General features: G+C 45.3%; 1 protein-coding gene across 4 annotated transcripts in view; it reads right to left on the bottom strand.

Moving 5' to 3' along the window:
- Positions 1 to 22,268, bottom strand: part of GAK (cyclin G associated kinase) — a 94,380-nt gene that overhangs the window by 8,579 nt on the left and 63,533 nt on the right. The window contains exons 18-24 of one of the 4 annotated variants that reach the window (XM_063129114.1): positions 22,130 to 22,209; positions 20,234 to 20,427; positions 19,590 to 19,745; positions 19,087 to 19,149; positions 17,102 to 17,593; positions 13,482 to 13,646; positions 595 to 735 (exon numbers count right to left, since the gene is read on the bottom strand). In XM_063129114.1, the coding sequence (XP_062985184.1) occupies positions 595 to 735; positions 13,482 to 13,646; positions 17,102 to 17,593; positions 19,087 to 19,149; positions 19,590 to 19,745; positions 20,234 to 20,427; positions 22,130 to 22,209 (1,291 nt within the window). The remainder of the gene's footprint in view (positions 1 to 594; positions 736 to 13,481; positions 13,647 to 17,101; positions 17,594 to 19,086; positions 19,150 to 19,589; positions 19,746 to 20,233; positions 20,428 to 22,129; positions 22,210 to 22,268) is intronic. The other 3 variants (XM_063129116.1, XM_063129117.1, XM_063129115.1) reach the window with 3 other exon arrangements.

Genomic DNA, 22,268 nt, shown 5'->3' with positions numbered 1-22,268 from the left:
TTTATTCTGTTTTTGTTTTATTTTATCTTGTACACTGCTCTGAAATTTTGAATGGGGAGCAGTATACAGATATTGCAAACAAAATAAATAAAATAAAATATATGGACTGGAGCCTGTGTGTCTAGATCACCGTCTGCCAACTGCCCATTGCTACAGCACCACCACAAAAAGCAGCCTCAAAGCAACGTACATAAACACAGAAATCCTTAATAAATCCACAAATATATAACAGAAAACCCACCAAAATCAATATACCGTAATCAGCGCAATATAAATAAATAAAAACAAACACCATAAAAACATGACCTAAAACGATTACAAGGTGAAAAAGCGCTCATTCCCAGTACACAAAATCTACTGTATGCCACACACACACCCCAAAAATAGAAGGAACACCACAAAAGCACCCCACAACAACTGGGGCAGGGAAAATCAGTATGCGTTTGTTACAAAATCAAGTAAGTACTTGAACTCTTCCCTATCTGCATGGAATGGAGTTTGTCTACATCACCCTTCAGGCCCTTTCTAGCTTCACTATTGCGCAATGTCTTGTTTCTAGTCGCTGGAAATGTAAGGGAGCCTCGTGTCCGATACCTTCCAAAGTGGACTTCTTCGGCGGCTGCGCTGGTGCCGTGGTGCTAATTGGTGGGGAATCAGCCCATGAATCCCAACCTCCTAAAAGGTCTGGCTGGCTTGCAGAGGAAGTCATTTTCGGTGGGTCTGGTGCCAAATTTCCTAAAGAAACACAAACCCAAACGCGCACATTAGGGCAAAAGCATGCAAAGAATGCCGCACACACGTCAGCCCATACAGATTAAAATGTGGCAGTAATACTGGATTTCTTTTCTTTTTTAAAAACAAGTTCTTTAGATTTGAAGGCAGTTATTGTACAAAGCTGCTGTAAATCCATTTTCATCATAGTGAAATAAAGGAAATCTCAATTTCTTTCCCCACTTTCTAGAAGGAATTAATACCTCTGTTGTAAGAGAACCGTACTTAATAAGGTCCTAATTTTATGACACCAGTATCCTATAAAAGTGACACAGACCCAGGTTCGGCACTCTGGAAAAATAGCCCAATGGCTATAACATTTTTTTAGGATTGTCAGAGGTGGATGGAAATTGCAGGCCTAGTAGCCCTTTAGAGGAGATTATTCCTGCCAAATTTCAGAAAAAGATGTGCAGTTGACTTTGTGCACACTCCTTTTTATCAACACACACACACAATTACACAATTTCAAGGGAGCTGGTGGTAACACTCTTATTTCTTGGCAGAACTGGGTGAGATTTGTAGAGATAGTTGAGCCTTCTGTTAGGATCGAGCCTGCCATGTTTCAGACTAATAGGTGCAAGAGCAGCCTCTACAATTTGTGAGTATCTAAAACAGGATGCAACATTCCCTATGATCCTTGTGGACCATTTTTCTGAAAGCGACAGACAACACAGAGGTGGCTTTAAGTCAGAAAACAGGCATTTCAGAAGAACAGGGGCCGCAGTTCATGTGGAAGGGGAGTGCTCGAATTTTTTGAGGGGAGGGTGGGTGATTACGTTCCCTACCCTGGGGGGTTTCTGGGGCAGTTTGTATGAAAACGGTACACATAATAGAAGTATCCCCAGGAAAGACACCCGCACATTTTCAGAAGGATAGGTGCAGGAGCTAGGATGGGATGATGACTGAAAACAGGTATATAGTGAAGCCTGATGCATTGGAAGAATGACCATCTCACAGTCCTATCCTTGTTCTCCCTCAAAGCATACTGATTGGAGAGCCCCAATCATGCCATAAGATTAGAACATGCCATGCGAGTAGAAGGCACTCAACCCCACTTTCTCCCCCCACCACCAGCATTTAAAGAAATGAAGGCAAAAGGCACTACTGGGCACAGTAATGGACTGAATGAGGGCCAACAAACTGAGACTCAGTCCAGACAAGACGGAGGTACTGTTAGGGGATGGTTCATTTGTCCGGCTGGGTGATGTCCACCCTGTTCTGGAGGGGGTTGCACTCCCCCTAAAGGATCAGGTTCGCAGTGCTCTTGGATCCATAACTCTTACTTGGTGGACTCAGTGGAGCACCTTTTATCAGCTTAGGCTGACATACCAACTGCACCCTTATCTGGACAGAGATAGCCTAGCTAGTTATCCATGCTCTGATAATGTCTGGTCTGGATGACTGCAAAGTGTTATACCGTATTTCTTCGATTGTAAGACGCCATCGATTGTAAGACGCACGCTAAATTTCAGTATCACCAACAGGAAAAAAAACCCTAAGACACACCCGCGATTCTAAGACGCAACCCATTTTTAGAGATGTTTATGTGGGGAAAAACTGCGTCTTAAAATCGAAGAAATAGGGTATGTGGGGCTGCTTTTGAAAACGGTCCGGAAACTTCAGTTGGTACAAAACAGGGCAGCACGTTTATTAACAGGGACTGACCGACGAGACCACATTACGCCAGTCCTTTTCCAGCTTCATTGGCTGCCAGTCCAGGTCCAGGCCCAATTCAAAGTGCTGGCATTAACATTTAAAGCCCTAAACGGCTTGGGGCCAGGCTATCTGAAGGAACGCCTCCTCCCATATGTACTTGCCCGGACTCTAAGATCATCCTCAGCGGTCCTTCTCCATGAGCCCCTGCCAATGGAAGTGAGGCAGGTGGCTGCCAGGAGGAGGGCCTTCTCTGCTGTGGCACCCAGGCTGTGGAATGAGCTCCCTAAGGAGGTTCACCTGGCACTTACACTATATTCTTTCAGATGCCAGGTGAAGACCTTTTTATTCCCTCAGCACTTTAACAGTCTATAAATTAATTTTAACTTTGCTGTTTTAAATTTGTATTTTAAATTTGTATTTCTGCACTGCTGCTGATTTTATCCTGGTTGTGCTTCTGTATTGTACTTTTATATTGTGTTTTATACTGTTGTTTGTTTTATACTTTGAATTGCATTTGATGGTTTCAACTTTTGTGAGCCACCCAGTGAGCTTTGGCTATTAGGCAGTATAGAAGCGCAATAAATAAATAAATAAATAAATAAAGTCCATTCCACCTTGATAATCACCAGAAATGGTCTAAGGGGCTCAATACAGCTCAGGCTGTGGGCAAATCTGATATCCTGCTCAAGGCATACACAGGTGAAGGGTAGACTAAGAGACAGAGATTTTCTGATGGCCATAAGGCGAACCTTCAAGCCCTCATTTCCCTGCCCAAGACCACACACACGTTATCCGCCCAGCTCAAGTTCAATTTCTTGCTTCTGAATGTTACTAAGTAGGCCATAAAGATGATGGTTTTGTCAACATTAACTGCTAGCTCCGACAGTGTGACACGCAGCATGAATAGAGAAAAGGTTTTGATGTTCTCTCAGCTGGGTAATTCAGACTGCGAGGGAACACAAACTAAAGAAACATCACAGAAAGAGCGCCCACGCCTCAGAAGAGCTCAGGATTCAGAAACCTGATGTGAACGTGGGTGCCATCCTCCGAGACACCTAACACATTTCTGGGCTCTAGCAGGAGGCGGCAGCCTCTTAAAATAGGCCTTTTGCACCACCTTGGGGAAACTGACTGAGCAGGCAAGTTCAAGGCTTAACACCAAAGTTTTTTGCGGGTTTTTAACACGGTGCCCAAATGTAAGACCCAGTACTTGAGAATGTCTTGAGTTTACAGGGAGCATTCCTTTTTCATTCTAGTAGCACTGCTCCCTTCAAAAACACGGAATGGGATTTTACGAATAAATGTGACAATGTAATCCAACCACACTATGTCTACACATTCACTTGAAGCCAGGCTGCAAATCTAAACCCCTAGCAAAACAAAACAAAAACCTTCCTACACAAATCTCTAACATTACAAAGCGTTCTGTTCATCTCTGCATAGGATATTAATGCAACTGTCCAGATACCTCAATACTCCAGCTGGGTTCACACAAGACACTAAGCCACCCAGGGTAGTGGATTGTTGTTGAACCCTAGTTTATCATGTTGTCTTGTGATGGTTTAGCGCTTTTAGCAATAAAGATTTCATTCATGTTGTCTGAACGCAATGCGTTTTTCTGCAGGGTGGGTTATCGTTTTGTTGGAATGCAGAGGGTGGCTAGTTAACCATGCAGTGTGCGTTCCCAAGGTGGCTTGTTAGAGAAAAATAAACCACACTGCATGGTTAACAAGCCACCATGTGGAAAATGTGCTGTGTTCAGACAACACGATAACCCACACTACATTCCGACAAGTTAACCCACCCTGTGGAAAAAGCACTGTTTAGATGACACAATAACCCATGGTGGGTTAGCGTGTTGTGTGAACCCAGCTTCCATGTGACCAGCTTAAAGTTCTATCTGGACAACCAAGACATGTCCAGTTAAAGCCCAAACAATCACAGGTTTTGATAAGGGATTTCAAGACCACCACGGGAAGACTGTGCATACAGCTGACGATTACCCAACTCCTAAAGCAATGCTTGACTAAAACAACCATAGCAGCAGCACATAACCACAAAGATTTAGTCATGCTGTTCCTGCCCCACACTCAACATAGTGGGGGAAATAAGGTTGGCAGGCCTGGACTGACAGAGTTTCTCTGCCTTGGGTGGCTGAGAGAGATTCAGCAGGAACAGCTTCTGTCTGGGCACTGCTGCAAGAAGAAGTCACACTTGCTGAAGCTCTTCTTCCTACTCTACTGATGGAGGCCCTGAACTGTGCTGCAGTTGACAGAACCGGTGGGAAATGGGTCTGAAACTCACGATGGGGGGCGACTAACTTCAAGTGAGCTGCAGCTGGAAAGCTTCAGTTAGGGGACAAAAGGTATGGAGGAAGAGCCAGGGCTGAGAGCAAGGGAGTCACGGTTATTTGACCCGAATAAGAAGCTGAAGAGCGGATAGACCAAAAGCTCTTTGCCACTTCCTGGAGAAGAAGTCAAAAGGTTCTACGACTGCCACAGTAGTGTAACCAGGTGTAGCAGAGACTGCTCCATGGGAAAAGGTAGGCATTTCACATCCTGTTTAAAAGGGTATGGTTACACTCTTAATACAGCTGGCCTGAAAATTAAACCCTTTATAGAACCCAAGAGTCTAACATGTAGCTACTACGAGACATTTAATAAAATACAAAAAAAAAAAATCTGGCATAACCCAGATATTCTAGAAAATGTATGAAGAAGATCTATGAGTGGTATGACTAACAAAACTGCTGCTGTTTGGTAAAATGGGTATGTGTGTACAGGCAACCCTTTCGGGCACATCTGACATTGTGGAAGTGTCCTGGGCACCACCACAAACTGCAGTGTGTGTTGTGGGGGACAGGGGAAAAGGTTAGAAAACAACCCAGCTCTCTAGATTCTCACTTTACCTGCCCACCCGCTGCCCCAGTGAACAGAGGTGGGGACAAAAGTCCCCTGCCAAAAAACAGGTGAGTGCAATGAGAATCCACCTTGCTCTGATTTTTTGAACAGAGGTAGGGAGATGAAGGGGAAGCAGAGGTGAGCGGAAGGCGAGACATGGAGCCTCGTGGGAACCCGGGGAGGTTTTCCGGGGTGTTGCGTTGCCAACCCCTGCTTTATACTATTAGCTTGAACGGTAAATTTCTCAGTTGCTTCTGTGCTAATGGATGACCTGCAAGCCTTTAAGACGCGCTTGCACACAGAAGATCTTTTAATTCTCTAATTAAAGATGACAACCAGGATTTCCTGAGAATCGAGATACAGGTTTAGCATGACATAAGATTTAAGCCTGTCTAATACCCGCTTCCAAACATGCCAGCTCTTCATTATCCAGTCGCCACCATCTAGAAAAAGCACAACGGCGCCATTTAAGGCGGGCCGGTTTGCATTCACCACCACCTGACGCCATACGTTTGTACCACAGGTTTGATGGGCGGCTTTTCTAGGGCATTCCACACGGGGAATCTATCACTACACCAAAGAATCCTCTGTCTCTCTTGACCGCTTTGCCAAGGGCAAAAGGAGCTGCCGGATGCCCTCTAGTCTGGAAAGTCCACCCTCTTCCATTTGAACAGCCCTTGGAAGAAATCATAATAGGTCAAGCCAGCTTCCCGGTCTTTGAGACAAGGGAGTTAAATATTTAAAAAGGAGGGTCCTTAGCTCAATGGTAAAAGCACGTGCCTCTCGCTACAAGTTCAATCTCTTCAATCCCGTCTTTATGCTTTTTATGGTTTTAAATATTGTACATTGGTCATCACCACCACCACCACCACCACCTTCTCCTCTCTGGTTAAAGGAGCTCGGAGTACATAGCTAGGGAAAAACTCCACTGGAGGCCTTGGAAAGCCATTCCTAGACTCTGGAGTTAGACCAGCCTTCACAAGTGCTGATTGGGGAAGATGGGAATTGTAATCTGGAGATGTGTTTCACTTCCGTTCACATGATCCCCAGCCAGCATGGGCTGGAGTAGACTTATTATTATTATTATTTATTATTATTATTTATTTATATAGCACCATCAGTGTACATGGTGCTGTACAGATAACACAGTAAATAGCAAGACCCTGCCGCATAGGCTTACAATCTAATAAGTTGTAGTAAACAATAAAGAGGGAAGGAGAATGCAAACAGGCACAGGGAAGTGTAAACAGGCACCGGGTAGGGTGAAGCCAACAGTATAGAGTCAGAACAAACTCAATATTTGAAGGCTATAGGGAAAAGAAAAGTTTTTAGCTGAGTTTTAAAAGCAGTGATTGAGTTTGTAGTTCTCAAGTGTTCTGGAAGAGCGTTCCAGGCGTAAGGGGCAGCAGAAGAAGAAGGACGAAGCCGAGTAAGGGAAGTGGAGGTCCTTGGGCAGGCGAGAAGCATGGCATCAGAGGAGCGGAGAGCACGAGCGGGGCGATAGTTTGAGATGAGAGAGGAGAGATAGGCAGGAGCTAGACCGTGAAGAGCTTTGAAGGTCAATACTAGGCAAGACAGAGTGAGGGTCTGGCTCAATATAGGGCATCAATAAATATGTACGTCTCTGGTGTTAATCAGAGCTGGATGTGCGTAAGCAGAATTTAATACATGGCCCATTCGGTATGCATCCAGTCCGACACATCGAGAATGTACAAATGCTACCAGCATATGCAGAGAGAATATTATGTGTATTGCCTGGGCAATATACACGACTCCAAGTGATGTGAAACAAGGTGAATTCCTGCAAATGATTTCAGCCATTGCCCAAAGACCATTATGAAAAAGCCGAACACTTTCATTTTTGAACAAGAAAAAATAAACAGCAACCACATTAGTGCTTATATCCTAAAACACACATAACGTAAGTAGAGCCAGGCTGGATCAGACCAAGGGTCCATCTAGTCCAGCACTCTGTACATACAGTGGCCAACGAGCCATCGGCCAGGGATGAACAAGCAGGACATGGTTGCAACAGCACCTTCCTGCCCATGTTCCCCAACAACTGGTGCACACAGGCTTACTGCCTCGAATACTGGAGATAGCACACAACCATCAGGGCTAGTAGCCATTGATAGCCTTCTCCTCCAGGAATTTATCCAACCCCCTTTTAAAGCCATCCAAACTGGTGGCCATCACTATATCTTGTGGGAGTAAATTCCATAGTTTGACTGCGCTGTGTGAAGAAGTACTTCCATTTATCTGTCCTGAATCTCCCATCAATCAGTTTCATGGGATGACCCCGGCTTCTAGTATTATGGGAGAGGGAGAAAAATGTCTCCCTGTCCACACCATGCATAATTTTGTACACCTCTATCAGGTCTCCCCTTAGCCTCCTTTTTTCCAAGCTAAACAATTCCAGCTGTTGTAACTTTCCTTTATAGGGGTGATATTCCAGCCCCTTGATCATTTTAGCTTCACTTTTCTGCCCTTTTCCCAGCTCTACAATACCTTTTTTTAGGTGTGGTGACCAGAACTGTATACACACACACAATAGTCATTTCTGATTTAATACTGGGAACATTTCCTCACCATTGGCTAAGGCTGATGGAAGTTGTACGCCGAAATATCTGAAGGCCCACACCTGGGATAAAGTATTGTTCCAACTTGCATTCATAACCATATCATTGGGTACAGTATTACAATGTAGATTTTGTAAACACTGGTATGGAGCTTAATCTTAAACCAGCAGAGACGTGGATGTGAACGAGTGTGTGCAGCATTCACTTTACACATAGTCCAACAGATTGTATTGAATAGAAAAAATATATGCCAACAGCTTGAGTTGTACACCTTAACATAAAAGAAATACGGAACACATAAAACCAGGATAATACTACAAATGTTTAATTCCTATCACTAAAATTGCATAGCTCACCCCAGAACGTATTTATATTGTAATAAGCAGCTGTCATGAAGTGAAATTTGTAGTGCTCTTCTGAAATCTCACTTTCAGTGAGATTTCAGAAGAGCACTACAAATTTCACTTCATGACAGCTATTTATTACCACAGACTTGGCCTTTTCGGTGGTGGCCCCCAGACTGTGGAACAATCTCCCTGACGAGGCTCGCCTGGTGCCAGCGCTGCTATCTTTCTGGCGCCAGGTTAAGACTTTCCTCTTTGCCCAGGCATATGGCAGCACATCTTAAATCACCCACGTTTAGTGTTGTTGTTGTTTTAACGGTTTTTAATGCTTTATGTGTGTATGTTCTGTGTTTTCAAATTTTAAACTTTGTATACTTGTTTTTATCTCAATTTTAGAATTTCTGTAAACTGCCCAGAGAGCTCTGGCTATGGGGGCAGTATATAAGTATAATAAGTAAATAAATAAATAGTGTGTTCGTCTTCTTGCACCAGCCTTTGCTTGTGGAGTGTTTTGCTTGTGACATTAAAACAGTAACTACTAACTAACTGAGGGAGAACTAGCACGATTTCTGCAAAGTCTTGCCTCGCTAACTTTTTAGCGTGTTGGCAAGCATGCTGCAAACTGCCCAGACAGCTTCAGCTATTGGGCGGTAGAGAAAGGTAATAAATAAATATTGCGTTCCTAAACCAACGGTGGTCGCTGCCTGAATATCTTACTCAAGCCGCTGCCCTCCTTTTACAATCTCACAGTAAGCCAAGATGTTCCAGCGCCTATGGCGGAATTCCAATGGGATGTTCTAGCTTCCCCTAACAGGCTTCTAAACCATCAGTCACCTGGTCCCAGTGGCAAGTGACCACCACTATTAGCAATACCAAGAAGGGAAGCTTCGTAAGTGTTGCTCTGCTGCCTTCCAGGTTAAAAGTTTTGTGGAAGAAGGCTGCCTAGTTTAAAAAGAAACTGGGGGCTAGTAACTTTAGTGGACTTCTTTGTAAGACTGTTCTTTAAGGATGATGCTCCCTGCCCTCCTCTGCGCAAAGCCAATAGCATATTTGACATCAAGCAAGCTTCACACAGGATGATGCTAGCATTAACGGCAAAGGCTTATAAAATTATGCATGGCGCAAGGCAAAAGCCACGCATGTAATCAGACGCAGCCGATATTTCTACAGCAGCTTCTCCCATTGCTGGGCAGGCCGGCTCACCCTGCCAAGGAATTCACAGAGGTGTCTCTGGAGTTCTCTCATTATGCCCTAACATCCTGCCAAATCGGCTAGGCAGAAAGACTTGCCCAAAATGACCCAGTAAGCTTCATGGCTGAGTAAAGACCTGAATCTATTTCCTTTATCTCAATCCAACACTCAAGCTGTTAGACCACACTGACTTTCAATCTTATCGATTTGCATTCGAGGCACTAAAGGGTAGCTTTTTCAATTGAATCCAGCAATCTTAATATTCCTGTGCCAGTAAGCAGGAGCCGAAACGTATCACAAGTTCTCTGATAGGATAAGAAGGTGAACCCAGCTCATATCCAACAGGACCATGGGGTATTCTGAATATGAAGGCCAGCCACTGTTTTCCAAAGGACACACCAGCATGAGTTTTGAAAACGTGCTGTTTTTCTGAATTGGTTTGGGTGTTTAAAATGATCACCACAGCCAAGTAGAGCCAGAGCAATGTTTAATTAAACCTTTCTTATCTGGGGGCTACCCAAGTGTATAGACTACAACACCCATCATGCCCAGCCAGCTAGGGATGATGGGAGTCGTAGTTAAACACACTTGGAAGGTGCCAAGATGGGGAGGTGGGGAAAGGCTAGTCTATGTCAACATGGGACTGTCAAAACTCAGCTGTGGATATTCCCCATTTTAAGAAAAAGACGCCTCTGTATGGAAGAACAGACAACAATTTCTCCATTTCAAATTCTCTCTGCAGAAATCTCTCAAGGCCCAGGTCACTGCCCACCTCTGTCTCACAGCAAGCCCACTAGATCTCACCCACAGACCCACACTTGATAATTTTAGAAAGACTCTCTACATCTTTCCCTAAGGTGCAGAGCGGATGCTATTTTTGTGCCGTTAAGTCGGCAGGAGAGATCTCTTCCTGATTCCACAAACAGCTATTTATAGGTTTAATCAGGAGAGAAGCCTGAGCAACAAATGTGCGCATTCCTCCTCTAGCAGTTCAGAATTATTACATGACCAGGGCTATTTTACACATTCTGTTAATACACCCACAGGCGCATATTCAGAGGGAGTTTTACTACGGTGGGGTGGGACAGATGTTGTGTTCCAGCACACAGAAATTGGCCCCACGTACAAGAGGAGTCTAATGAGTCAGGAAGGCAAAGGGGAAAGTGCAAGTAGTTTGGTCCAGACTTCTCGGTGCCCCAAGGAGAACAGACGCATGTGCAAATATGGCCCAGTGGCTCCAGCACGCATGGTCGTCTCTGTTCTTTTTGAAAGAGCAACGAAAATACACTTCCTTGTTACAGATTAAAGTGACATCATCTCCATATGCAGGCCAGGGCATTTAATCAGAACTACGGAGAGTGAATTAAATTCTCTGAGCTCTTGCCAATTTGATCAAAAGTAAGGACACAAATCATAATCACCACAGATGTCTACACTCAATTCTTCCGCACTTACTTTTGTTTTAGCAACCTGTGGCTCTCCAGATGTTTTACCCTACAACTCACCATGATCTTTCACCATTGGCTATGCTGGGTAGGGATGATGGGAGATGTAGGTCAAAACATCTGGAGGGCCACCTCTTTTTTAGACTGAAATGAAAAGGTCACTGCCAGAGGAATTTAAAATCTGGTACAATCAAGCAGATGTCTAAAGTCAATTGGTTTTTTTGGTTTTATTAGGTCGCAACATTATTCATTTTTGTGTTTTGCCTTTAGGATTTCAGAACACTAAAATGGAACTGCTGATTTCTATATCTCTACTGTCTTGATATTTTTTTTCCAATTTGGGAAAGCTATTCTCCAAATAGCACAATTAATAGTTTGTATGACGAGTGCTCAAATATTGGATTTCTAATCTAACAGTCACCATATAAAGTATGTCAGTTCTCCAAGAGCTCATCCATAAGCAGTTAAAACTCCACTATGATATGCACAAGTTGGAGATAGCGGCAGGCTTGGGGGATCCCCAAAGTTTACAGAACTACAAAAGAACCTTTTAAGAAAAAAACACCCCAAGTACAGCCAATGAGGACTGAACACACCCAGGGGCCATGAAACTGGGCAAAGGGGAGGCAGGAGATGGAAATTAGGGGGAATGGAATATCCAGGAAGAGAGCAGAGTTCCAGCCAGCCAGCCATGAACAGGAACATTCCACACTGCAACGTTTTGTTGCAGGCCACACTTGTAATCTATTACTGGGAAGAACTTCCTTCAGCCAGCCAAAACTAGGCTGACAGGTATTACCCAGAGGACCTTCTCTTCTGCTGCTCCCAGACTGTGGAATGGCCTGCCGGAGAAGACTTGTCAACTAAACAGTCTTTTAGCATTTAAGAAAGCTATAAAGACTGACCTCTTCCGGCAGGCCTATCCAGTGGAATTTTAGGATGCTTTTAGTATGATTTTAGTATGGTTTTTTTTAGGAAGTTTTAACATTGTATACTATGTTTTAATCAATATTTTATGTATGTTATACTTATTGTTGTTCCCCGCCTCGATCAGGATGGAGAGGCGGGAAAGAAATAAAATTATTATTTTTGTTGTTGTTACAAACTTGTCTACCATGCTGTATTTGAGACTGTATTTGAAACAACTAACGAGCTTAGCTCCTAGTTAAAGTATAGGTAATCTATAAGTATCAGGACATACAAGATGTTGTTACTAACTACAATGCTAGATGCAAGTGGGTAAGGATGACACCCATCTGCACGGAGAAGGTTAAAAATAAGTAAGCCAAAGCGATTCTATCATCTTATAGGCCGAGAGGAACTGTCATCACAAAGTGCCAATTTCATACCATTACAAGACAGTTAAAGGCTAGGATGGCCAAACAGGGTCCAGGGGGACCTCAATTTGATCTGCCTCCCCCCACAAAATGTTACATCCAAGTGCAGTATACATTTGCCAACAGCGCCACTCTGAAAGAAAAAACGTATCCAGATTGTCAGGAACAGAAACACCCTAAGTTTGTAATGTTATGTCTCCAAAAAGCGCAACTAAAATGATCAAAGGAGATGGAGCAACTCCCCCATTAAGGCCAGGTTACAACATCTGAGATGGTTTCGCTTGGAAAAGAGGCGAATAAAGGAAGACGTGACAGAGGCGTGCAAAATTAGACATGGGGTGGAGAATGTGGATACGGAGACATTTTTCTCCTTCTCATATAATACTAGAACCTGGGGGTCATCCCATGAAGCCGATTGGTAGGAGATTCAGGAAAGAAAAAAGAAATTCCCTCTTCACACATCGCATAGAATTCAGTTCCACAAGACGTAGTGACGGCCAACGCTTTGGATGGCTTTAAAAGGAGCTTGGACAAATTCATGGAGGATAAAGCTCTAGTCCTGAAGATTATATGCTGCCTCCAGTATCAGAAGCAGTATGCTTGTGTACATCAGTTGCTGGGGAACATGGGTGGGAGGGTGCTGTTGCACTCGTATCCTGCTTGTGATTTCTCATGGGCAACTGGTTGGTCACTGTGTGAACAGAACGCTGGACTAGATGCACCCTTGCTCTGAACCAGCACGGCTCTTCTCATGTCCTCTTTTTAACTTCGCATGTAATGCTTTCGCTATGTCTGAGCACCTGCATTCTGTAACTGTGAAGGCGCTTGCGTTTAGATGACTCCAGCTGTGAAGCGGTAGTTTATATGGCAAAATAGAATAATTAACTCTCAGATCACTGTGGATAGAGTAGCCCCCGAGGCCACAGAAGTTAGCAATCTCTGATGTAAAGAGGTATTACATCTTTTGGGAAGGGGGAGAGAGGGGGCAGGAGGCCAATTTGAAATGCAATGTTCTGTGTTCCCAACTCAGACCCCTGAAGATAAAAGCCTCTGCATTCACAAAATGCTAGCCATGTTACAGCGCAAATGCTAAGTGCGCACCTGTAACGCAAAGCTTGTTAAAATAGCAACACCGTCAAGTTGATCCATTAGACGCTAATCCACCTTGACTAATCTGAGTGGAGCGTGTCATTCAACGGGCCGTGTGATGGCAGGGCGGAGGGAGGGAGGAAGGAAACCATGTCAAACATGCACTTACCTAAATTAAGGAAGTCTGTGCTAGAGGAAGGAGGTGGAGCACTATGCGCAGAAGGAAACATACCAGATACTGTCGGTTCATTGGGACTAAGGAAGTCGCCAAAGAGATCAGGGCCGGTAAGAGTTGGATTGTCGGGGTTGACTGTGAACGGGTCAAACGGGTCGGCTAAAGACGGAAAAAAAAAAAAAGCAACATGGTTGGTTTTACTGAGAGGCTTCCAGAAATAAGTCACAGGCAAAAAAATTAGATCCTGGCTCCCGCAAGTTACGGCTGGCATGACGCCGTCTCGCAAACACGGTGGGAACACCTGCTTTCTAGCACACCGTTAAGCGCTCCGACGTTCTTCCTGACATGAGGGCTTAGATCATTCTTCCCCATCGTGGCGTCCTCCAGACGCTTTGGACTACAACTCCCACAATCTGGCTGGGGGATTATGGGAGTTGTAGTCCAAAGCATCTGGACGACGCCAAGTTGATTCAGGCTGGCTTAGATGCTCTTACGTAACACCAGGATTTCTGCTCACCCAACGGGAAAACAACGCACTTCTGAGATAACTCCTCAGACACTCGCGCATGCATTCAGCCAAAGCACCACCACCCCAGCTCCCCCCACGAAAAAAACCCTGCAATCCCCCAAAACGCCAGTCAACCGTGCCAGACCGTCATTCTTCACTCAACCAAAGAAAGTCAAGTCACCAATGGAAATGGCTGCAAAGGAGTTGAGCAGCAAGGAAGCTGAGAGGTTCTCCTTGCAAAGACACAGCCAGAGGTTGCTCTAGGAATAACAGAAAAGCTGTACTGTACCAGTCTGGATGGAAGGCATTGCTGAGGTGGTCTTTTTCCTCCCACCCAGAAGGACGGAGAAGGCCAACAGAAGAAGCGGAAGGATGCGGAGAGAGAGGCAGTCTCCAGCCACAAAGTCTTTCGCTGACCACTGTCAAGCAGCGGCTAATTGGAGCCGCTCAGGGGATAGTATTTATACTCAGCAGGAAGTGGCATACGATGGCCAGCAGGGAGCCTGGCCGGCACTCCGGCTCGTGACCGCCGCACTCAAAGGTCAAGATCTTTTCAAAGCCAAGCCTGCCCTAACATTCTCACACTGCGAAGCACAGAGAGAGCCCAGTCAATTGGCAACAGCACTGCAGAAGGGAAGGGCCCCGTTTCAGAAACACACACGTGCGTCCCTTTACTGCCGCTGCAAGCGGGTAATTTAGCCCACGCAACAGCAACATCCCCCGGAGTTTTCATCACACACCAGTCGTCGTGCCCAATAACGAACAAGCAAGTTTTCAGAAGCAGCGGAGGCGCCGCAAACAATCCCGCATCTGTAAGCGGTCAAAACAATCGCCGCACTGTTGCTTTCGTGTGACGTCAAGACATCTTAAACAAGCATCCGAATAATATATTTTCCAAACGCATCTTTTTGTCCTGTGGGAGCAGGTTGTGGAATGACAAAACACAGACTGCTCTTGCCTTTCACAAGTTCCATCAGTTCAAGAAACGTCCAGATGTTAAACTGCATTTCCAGCCATTAAAAGGCATAAGGATGCCTCTTGCTTAAGCACAGAAAACAGACATGCCCTCTACAACAGAATACACCTTGCATTAGTTCTACGTTGAACTTGAAAACCCAATTTCCCTGGTTTCTCCCACTGCACAACCTCTAGCCAGTGGGTCTCATCAGATTCACAGTGCGGTTACAACAAACCATTCGGAATCCAGAAAGGAGAACAGCTGACCGGCTGACCAACAGCAAAATGGTGGGTCAGGACCCATCGGTGGGCTATGAGAGCTTTTGTTGAGAAGGGCTATTAGGCTATTGGCATTTTCCTGAAATACCCCACTGTAGTCAGCTGGGTTTCCCACTCAGGCCAAGAGGCTTCCAGACAGATGGATGAGATTCAAATTAACGACCTAGTGACCTGACTCCGTGGGAGACTTCCAAGCAAAAAGTACATCCAATTCTGTAATCATTTTACACTACAATTGCTTAGAGCAGCCTTCCCCAACCTGGTGCCCTCTGGATGTGTTGGACTACATTTCCCATCAGCCCCAGGCAACATGGGCAATGGCTATGCTGGGTGGGGATGATGAGAGCTGTAGTCCAACATACCTGGAGGGTGCCAGGTTGGGCAAGGCTGGTATATAGAAATTCAGAAGCAAAGCTTTACAGTTTTTAGATAACTTTAAGGCTTCTATGCAGAAATCAGAGGCGGATTGGGACTCCCTTGCCCCCATGCCCACGACTGGGCAGAGAAGGCAACAGTCAAAACAGATCGCATGATGTTTCACTGGCACAGGAGAACACCTGATGCTTTCATCTGCCCCCTCCCTTTTCCATTTGGAGACAGATCATGGGGTCAGAAAGCTCTAATACACAGAGAAACATGTTACAACGAGACAGGTTTGAACGTTGCTTTCCACGCATACAGGGCGGGGATCAGGAGAAAGTTAAGTGTGAGCCCAGGACGCCCTCCCGCTGTCACTGCATTACATCCGATTTTCTGAAAATTGAGAATTACATCAGCGTGCCAAAAACAGCACTGCAGAGGGCACTGCCAAATAAGCCATTTCTCATTTGGAACGTGAGTTTGCTAGAGTCCGAACCCGAACCGGTGTTATATGCTAGGTTATTACATGCCTGCCTCTCTTTAAAATTAGCAGTTAAGCTAAGGAGAGGCCATGAGGATGGATAAGCAGGCAGTTTTCTCCTTCTCTCATAATACTAAAACCCAGTGGGGTCATCCCATGAAGCTGATGGCTGGGAGATTCAGGACAGATAAAAAGGAACTGTACTTCTTCACACAGCGCAGAGTTAAACGCCACCACAAGATGTAGTGATGGCCACCAATGTGGATGGCTTAAAAAGAGGATTAGCCATATTCAAGGAGGAGAAGGCTATCAATGGCTACTAGTCCTGATGGCTTTGGGCCACCTCCAGTATCAGAAGCAGTAAGCCTATGTACACCAGTTGCTGGGGAACATAGGCGGGAGGGTGCTGTTGCACCCGTGTCCTGCCGTAGGTCCCTGGTCGACAGCTGGTTGGCCACTGTGTGAACAGAATGCAGGACTAGAGGGATGCAAAAAGGGGAGAAACGAGTCCTCAAGATGCTGAACTTTTTATTTTTGTATGTTAGGTTGAGAAGCCCGACGCGTTTCAGCCTGTATTTTTGCTAGGCCTTCCTCAGAGGGTTGTAGGAAGTAGTTGGCAGAATTCTTCTTAACAGCAAAATGTCGTTCACTAATTATTATTAGTTCAGCATCTTGAGAATGCTGAACTTTTATTATTATTATTAGTTCAGCATTGTTTCTCCCCTTTTTGCACCTTTCTTGGACGCTTCTCTCCTCCTGTTTTTGCTTCTGGACGAGATGGACCCTTAAGTCTGATCCAGCATGGCTGTTCGTATACACAGCTCTCGTCTTGTCCAGAAGGAAAGGGAACAGGGATCCAGAATCCACAAAGTTCCAGCTCACGGACTATCTCCACTTCCCCCACACACACATGCACACCCCTTGCAGTCACAAGGACTAGAAACGTGCCCTTTAAAAACGAAAACTGTTTTTCCAACTAGCTTTTCTTTAGTGCAGAAGCGCAATGGAAGGGAAGCCCCAGCTACCCACCTGCAGAAGCTGGGGCGGCTACCGCTGAGGGAGCGCTACCCTGGGGATTGGCTGAGGGCTGAGGTTGGCCACCGAAGAAGAAGTCCGCTCCCCCGCCCAGAAGGTCTGCGGTCGAGTCTTCCGTACTCTCGGGCGCGCCAGCCACGAACAGGTCGTTCAGCAAGTCCGCGTTGCTCGAGGAACTCTTCATCTCTGAAGGAGGCTGGAGCAGTTCGGGCGGAGCTTCCGAATCCAGTCCCAGCAAGTCAACACTGTCTTCCACGAGAGAACCTTCCGGCTGAGCGGCAGCGGGAGATTCAAAGTCAGCTTCAAAAAGCTGCTCGTCCGCTTCCTGTTCCAGGGTCTGTTTCTCTCTTTCCTCGGCTGGTCTCGCGTCGCTGGGAAAGGCAGCAAATTCTTCGTCGGAGAGCTCACTGTCATCCCTTTCCTCAATTGGCCCTGGACTCGTTTTCAAAAAGTGGCCCTCGGGTGCTATTTCAGAATGTTGGCCTTCTGTAAGAGAAAGAAAACACCGATACGTCCTTGGAACTAGTCTGTTTTAAAAACTGTTTTAAATGTTAGCTGTTTTTATGTTTTTGTTTTTAAATTTTGTATATCGATTTTTAATGTTTAGCCTTTTTCATCTAATCTTTTCAATCTTTGTAAGCCGCCCAGAGAGCTTCAGCTATGGGGCGATATATAAATGTAATAAATAAATCAATAAAAATAATAATGAAATGGTACTATTCTAACACTCAGCAGCTCATTGTCTTGGGGGGGGGGGTGGCGGCGTTACACCCCACAAGTCAGTTCCCAAATGTATGCCTGCAGTTTGTAAGTCTGTGATGTGTTTAGAATGTTGGCCTGAGTGGGCGGAGTTAGAATGTCTTGGGAGCGGGGAGGAGTGATATATAAGGGAAGGACTGATGGGATTGAGAGAGACTTTTTAGGTACTCTGTGCGTTAACTCTTGGGGTTTACAGTACTTGGGTCTGGAGAATTTGAGGTTCAGAGTAGAGAGTGGTGTCTTTGGAGTGTGGTGTGCACATAGTTGATGTATATTAATCAATACTGATAATAAAGAAAGTTCAAGAGTGATTGTGTGAGAAAAAGGAAAGCGTGTATGTGAGTGAGTGAAAAGATTGTATGATAGGTTTCAAAAAGGTTTTTAAATGGTTTATTTGAAACAAAGCTTGTGTACTTTTGAAAATAAATTTTGATTGTTTTGTTTTTAAACTACCACAAAAATCCCACGTGTCTGTTTGGCGTTTATCATCTAAAGTTTACTTATTTAACACCCACTCTGACAACCATTCACCTCAGCACATATAACTCACAGTGTTTTATTTTATATATTAAAATCCTTCTCCATTTAAACCCCTTTCTCCACATAGTTTGGAGGAAGGTGGGTTTTATCCCTTGCCTCAGGCGTATCAAGTGGTGGTGCTTGGCTTGAGCAGGGAGTAGCCGCGGCCAGGCCTGGTGTTCAGAGCCTGTTTCGTGGCAGGGGGTCATTCTGATAACAAAGAGATAAAGAGCAAAGGGTTCAAACCACCCCACCATTCCTCCAACTGGCCTGCTGCCAAGGCCTCGTGCTACAGACCCCACTCCTTCCATATCCCTCTTTTACCTCTAGGTTGGCCACCACACATGGTGAGGTGGCCAGATAGGAGCCTCCAGTTTCTGGGCCCTATTCTGTTCAAAGGAAGCAGGTGACATTTCAGGACATGGCCCTAATTTGAGAGAAAAGACTACTTTGGAAGGCCATAGCCACCAAAAACCCAGGGAAAAAGCAAATTGTTTACTGGCTTTTCTCATCTGGTAGAAGAAACCAAGAGAAAGGCTACCTTTTTGAGTTTAAGCGCAGTGGGCTCTCCTTTTGTGGCGTTTGGTCAATTTGACTCCCCTTAACTGGGAGTAGAGGGTTGAGGCCTAGCCAGAAAGGAGCAAGGCAAGAGGCAAAGCGACAACAGCGCCATCACAAGGTCTCTACGGACATACTCTTACTTGATGTCAGGTCAGAGTCAGCGTCACAGACTTCAGCTTTTCTCAGAACAGATTTTGAGTGGCCTGGTGAGAAATTGTTAATGTTTGTAGCAAGGGTGGAGGTGTACAACGGAAAGCATCATCGGGAGCTATTCTTTTGGCTCAGTTGAAAGATCAGCTCCATCAGGCTCCTCCCGCCCTCTAGCAGAGATGGGAAGCAGGGCCCACTAGCTCCTCCTCACCCAGAACGGTTTCTAGCTGGTTATTGTAAGAGCTACGACTGAACTTTAAGAATTGGGGCCCGAGCTTGCTTCTCCTCCCCTCTTCCCTCCCCATCCCGTTTTCCTTTCGTGTCGTGTCATTTAGACGTCTCATCTGCAAGTTAAGCCTTGCTTTTATTGATTGGACATAAGCCGCTCTGGGAGCCTTTTCAGCTCAAGCGCGGGATCAACATGCTTGAGAGGAAGAAATAAAATAAACCGCAGCAATGCAACCGGTGTCCGTAAGTAACGGGTTTCCTTTACCTTGCCAGTCAAGGGTATGGAAGAAATTTGCGTCAGTGCTGCTGCTTGGCGGAGAATCGGGCTCCCCAGGTGTGCCTTCCGAAGACTGTTCCGACTTGGATGCTTCCGCTTCGTATTGGGCAGTTGAACCTGGCTGCCTAGGTAGTTCCGGCTTACCTATCAGGTGAAAAATTCAAAGCTCAGGAATTTAGAAATGCGGGGGCTCATAAATTAAATTGTAATTAAACGGAATTTAAATGGAATTAAATTAAATCATTCAATGTTAAAAACATCCTATATCCAGGCTTGAATAAATAAGTAAATATATATTTGTATTGGCTCCGAATGTACATATGTGATGTATTATTTGATCCCTGTAACTGGAACTACAAAACAATAAAAATAATAATAATAAAAAAGAAATTTAGAAACGCCCTTTTCAAAGCTTCGATCTTTTAGGAAAAGGGGAAGGGGCATGGCTAACTGGAGACCCCCCAGGTGGGCCGGATTTGATCCACAGGCCCGAGGCTCAACAACCCTGTTTTAGTGAGATGCAAGTTACTAGTGCTCATGCTAAAGAAGACAACGAAAACACATGCATGCCCTGAAATGGAAGCCTTTGAAAACTATTAGCACTATTTCAGCCCAATTTTGTTTTCCTTTACCGAATTTGGTTAAAATCTCTTGCTGTTCCTCCCGGCTGGAGAAAAGGATCTTGGGATTTAGACCCTTGATGTTCAAGTTATCCCAGGGGGCTCGCTCAGTGCTGGGTCGATCCCGCGGCTCCACCTCAACTTCCAGGTTCACTTGGAATAAGTCAGGATATTTCTCTTGAATGTCGCAGGCGTCCAAATCGTACCTGCGGCAATTTCACACCGTAAGAAACACGCACATATAATAATAATAATAACAACAATAATACGAGCACAATTCGCTGGGAAGCTAAATTTCTCTCCTCCACCCCACCCACTCATCCTGTGATGCCTTGACCTCAATTGTTTGGTTTTGGGGCTTTTGTGCAAAAATGGGGGGAAATGCACAGAAGCCAGGAAACTTCCGAACAATCGGCACCTGGGGGGGAGGGGCAGTAACCATCTGGGGACACTGGAAGGCTGAATTTGGGCCCTCAGGCTGGCCGGATTTGGCCACCAGGTCTGAATGTTGCCACCCTTGGCCTAGACATCCATGCTCAATATATGGATAGGGTGTTTTTTTGTGGGGAGGGGGGGAGGCCAGTTCACACAGGCACCACCTCGCAGCGCAGGTCCGCTGCTACTTCATCATGTGTGCACACGTGTGTAACACATGAACAGGGCTACCATTTACCACCAACATATGGTTGCAATATCGAGCACGCCAACTTGGAAGTAAATTGCTGATACTACGCAGGATGCGATTCGAAGTGTGTACATTTCAGGAGCGGGGTGTGGTTTTTCACAATGCGTTTTGGTAACTGGTACGTAATAAAATTCGACACTGTGGAAGAATTACGATTCGGTGGCTAAGTGGCAGCCAGGCCATACCAAGTACGACAATGGAAACTGTTACCTAGGGAGGTTGTGAGCTCTCCCACACTAGAGGCCTTCAAGAGGCAGCTGGATAGCCATCCGTCAGGGATGCTTTGAGGTGGATTCCTGCATTCAGCAGGGGGTTGGACTCGATGGCCTTATAGGCCCCTTCCAACTCTACTATGCTATGATTCTATGACCAGTGCGAGCATAACACTGATTGGAGTCAAGTCGTCTGGAAGTAGCCTGCAGGATTACGTGATCCCACCCCCAGCCCTTCCTTCTTGCACATGAATTCTCCTTGCCCAGGTCTACTTGTGTTTAGTTGTTGCGCTTGACTACCTTAAACCTGGGTGAAGAAAAACCTGAAGCAACTCAAACTAACTTTTAGAACCCCAAATGTAGCAGTTGCCTTAACTGCTCAGAGGATGGCAACAAGGGAGAGGGCCTTTTCAGTGGTGGCCCCCTAATTATGGAATGATCTCCTCGACGAGGCTCGCCTGGCACCAACACTTATCTTTTCAGCGCCAAGTCAAGACTTTTCTCTTCTCTCCCAGGCAGGTAACTACATGTGCTGAGTTGGTTTGCTTTTAACTGACCCCAGAATAGTTGTTTTAAAAGGATATTGTTGTTTTTATGCTTTGGATGGTTTTAAATTTTTGTATATTTGTTTTTAACTTTTGCAAACCGCCCAGAGAGCTTCGGCTATGGGGCGGTATATAAATGTAATAAATAAATAAATCCAGGTTTGGAGAGGTCAGAAGTAACAGTACCAATGGTTTTGAGGGGGGGGGAGAGTTTGCACACCGGGGGCTGGGGTGGAAGGGACCATACAATCTTTAGGCTGCTTCTGATCTCTCAACTCTGGTACATGTCACACCTGTGCTCATTCAGAGACATACCCACGGCTGAGGAAGAGTGTTGAAGAGAATGCCACATTTAAAACACACACACACACACAAGCCCAAAATTGTCCCAGTAATCAAAACTGTATACAGCAGCATTCACTGCAGTTGTGCTGGGAGGCTTTTCCCAGCTCAGTTATTGACGTACTTTGCAAATTTCACAGTAGTGGCATTCCGGGGTACGAATCCTGTATGAAACTGGATCTGGAACATCTTCATTGACGCCATCTTGTGAAGGAATAGAAAATGAACAGGACAGATAAGTGGAGCAATGTACATTGAAGGGA

Source organism: Elgaria multicarinata, chromosome 6 (assembly GCF_023053635.1).
Source record: "Elgaria multicarinata webbii isolate HBS135686 ecotype San Diego chromosome 6, rElgMul1.1.pri, whole genome shotgun sequence".
In the NCBI taxonomy this organism is placed as follows: domain Eukaryota; kingdom Metazoa; phylum Chordata; class Lepidosauria; order Squamata; family Anguidae; genus Elgaria; species Elgaria multicarinata.
This window is presented reverse-complemented; position numbering and strand designations above follow the sequence as displayed.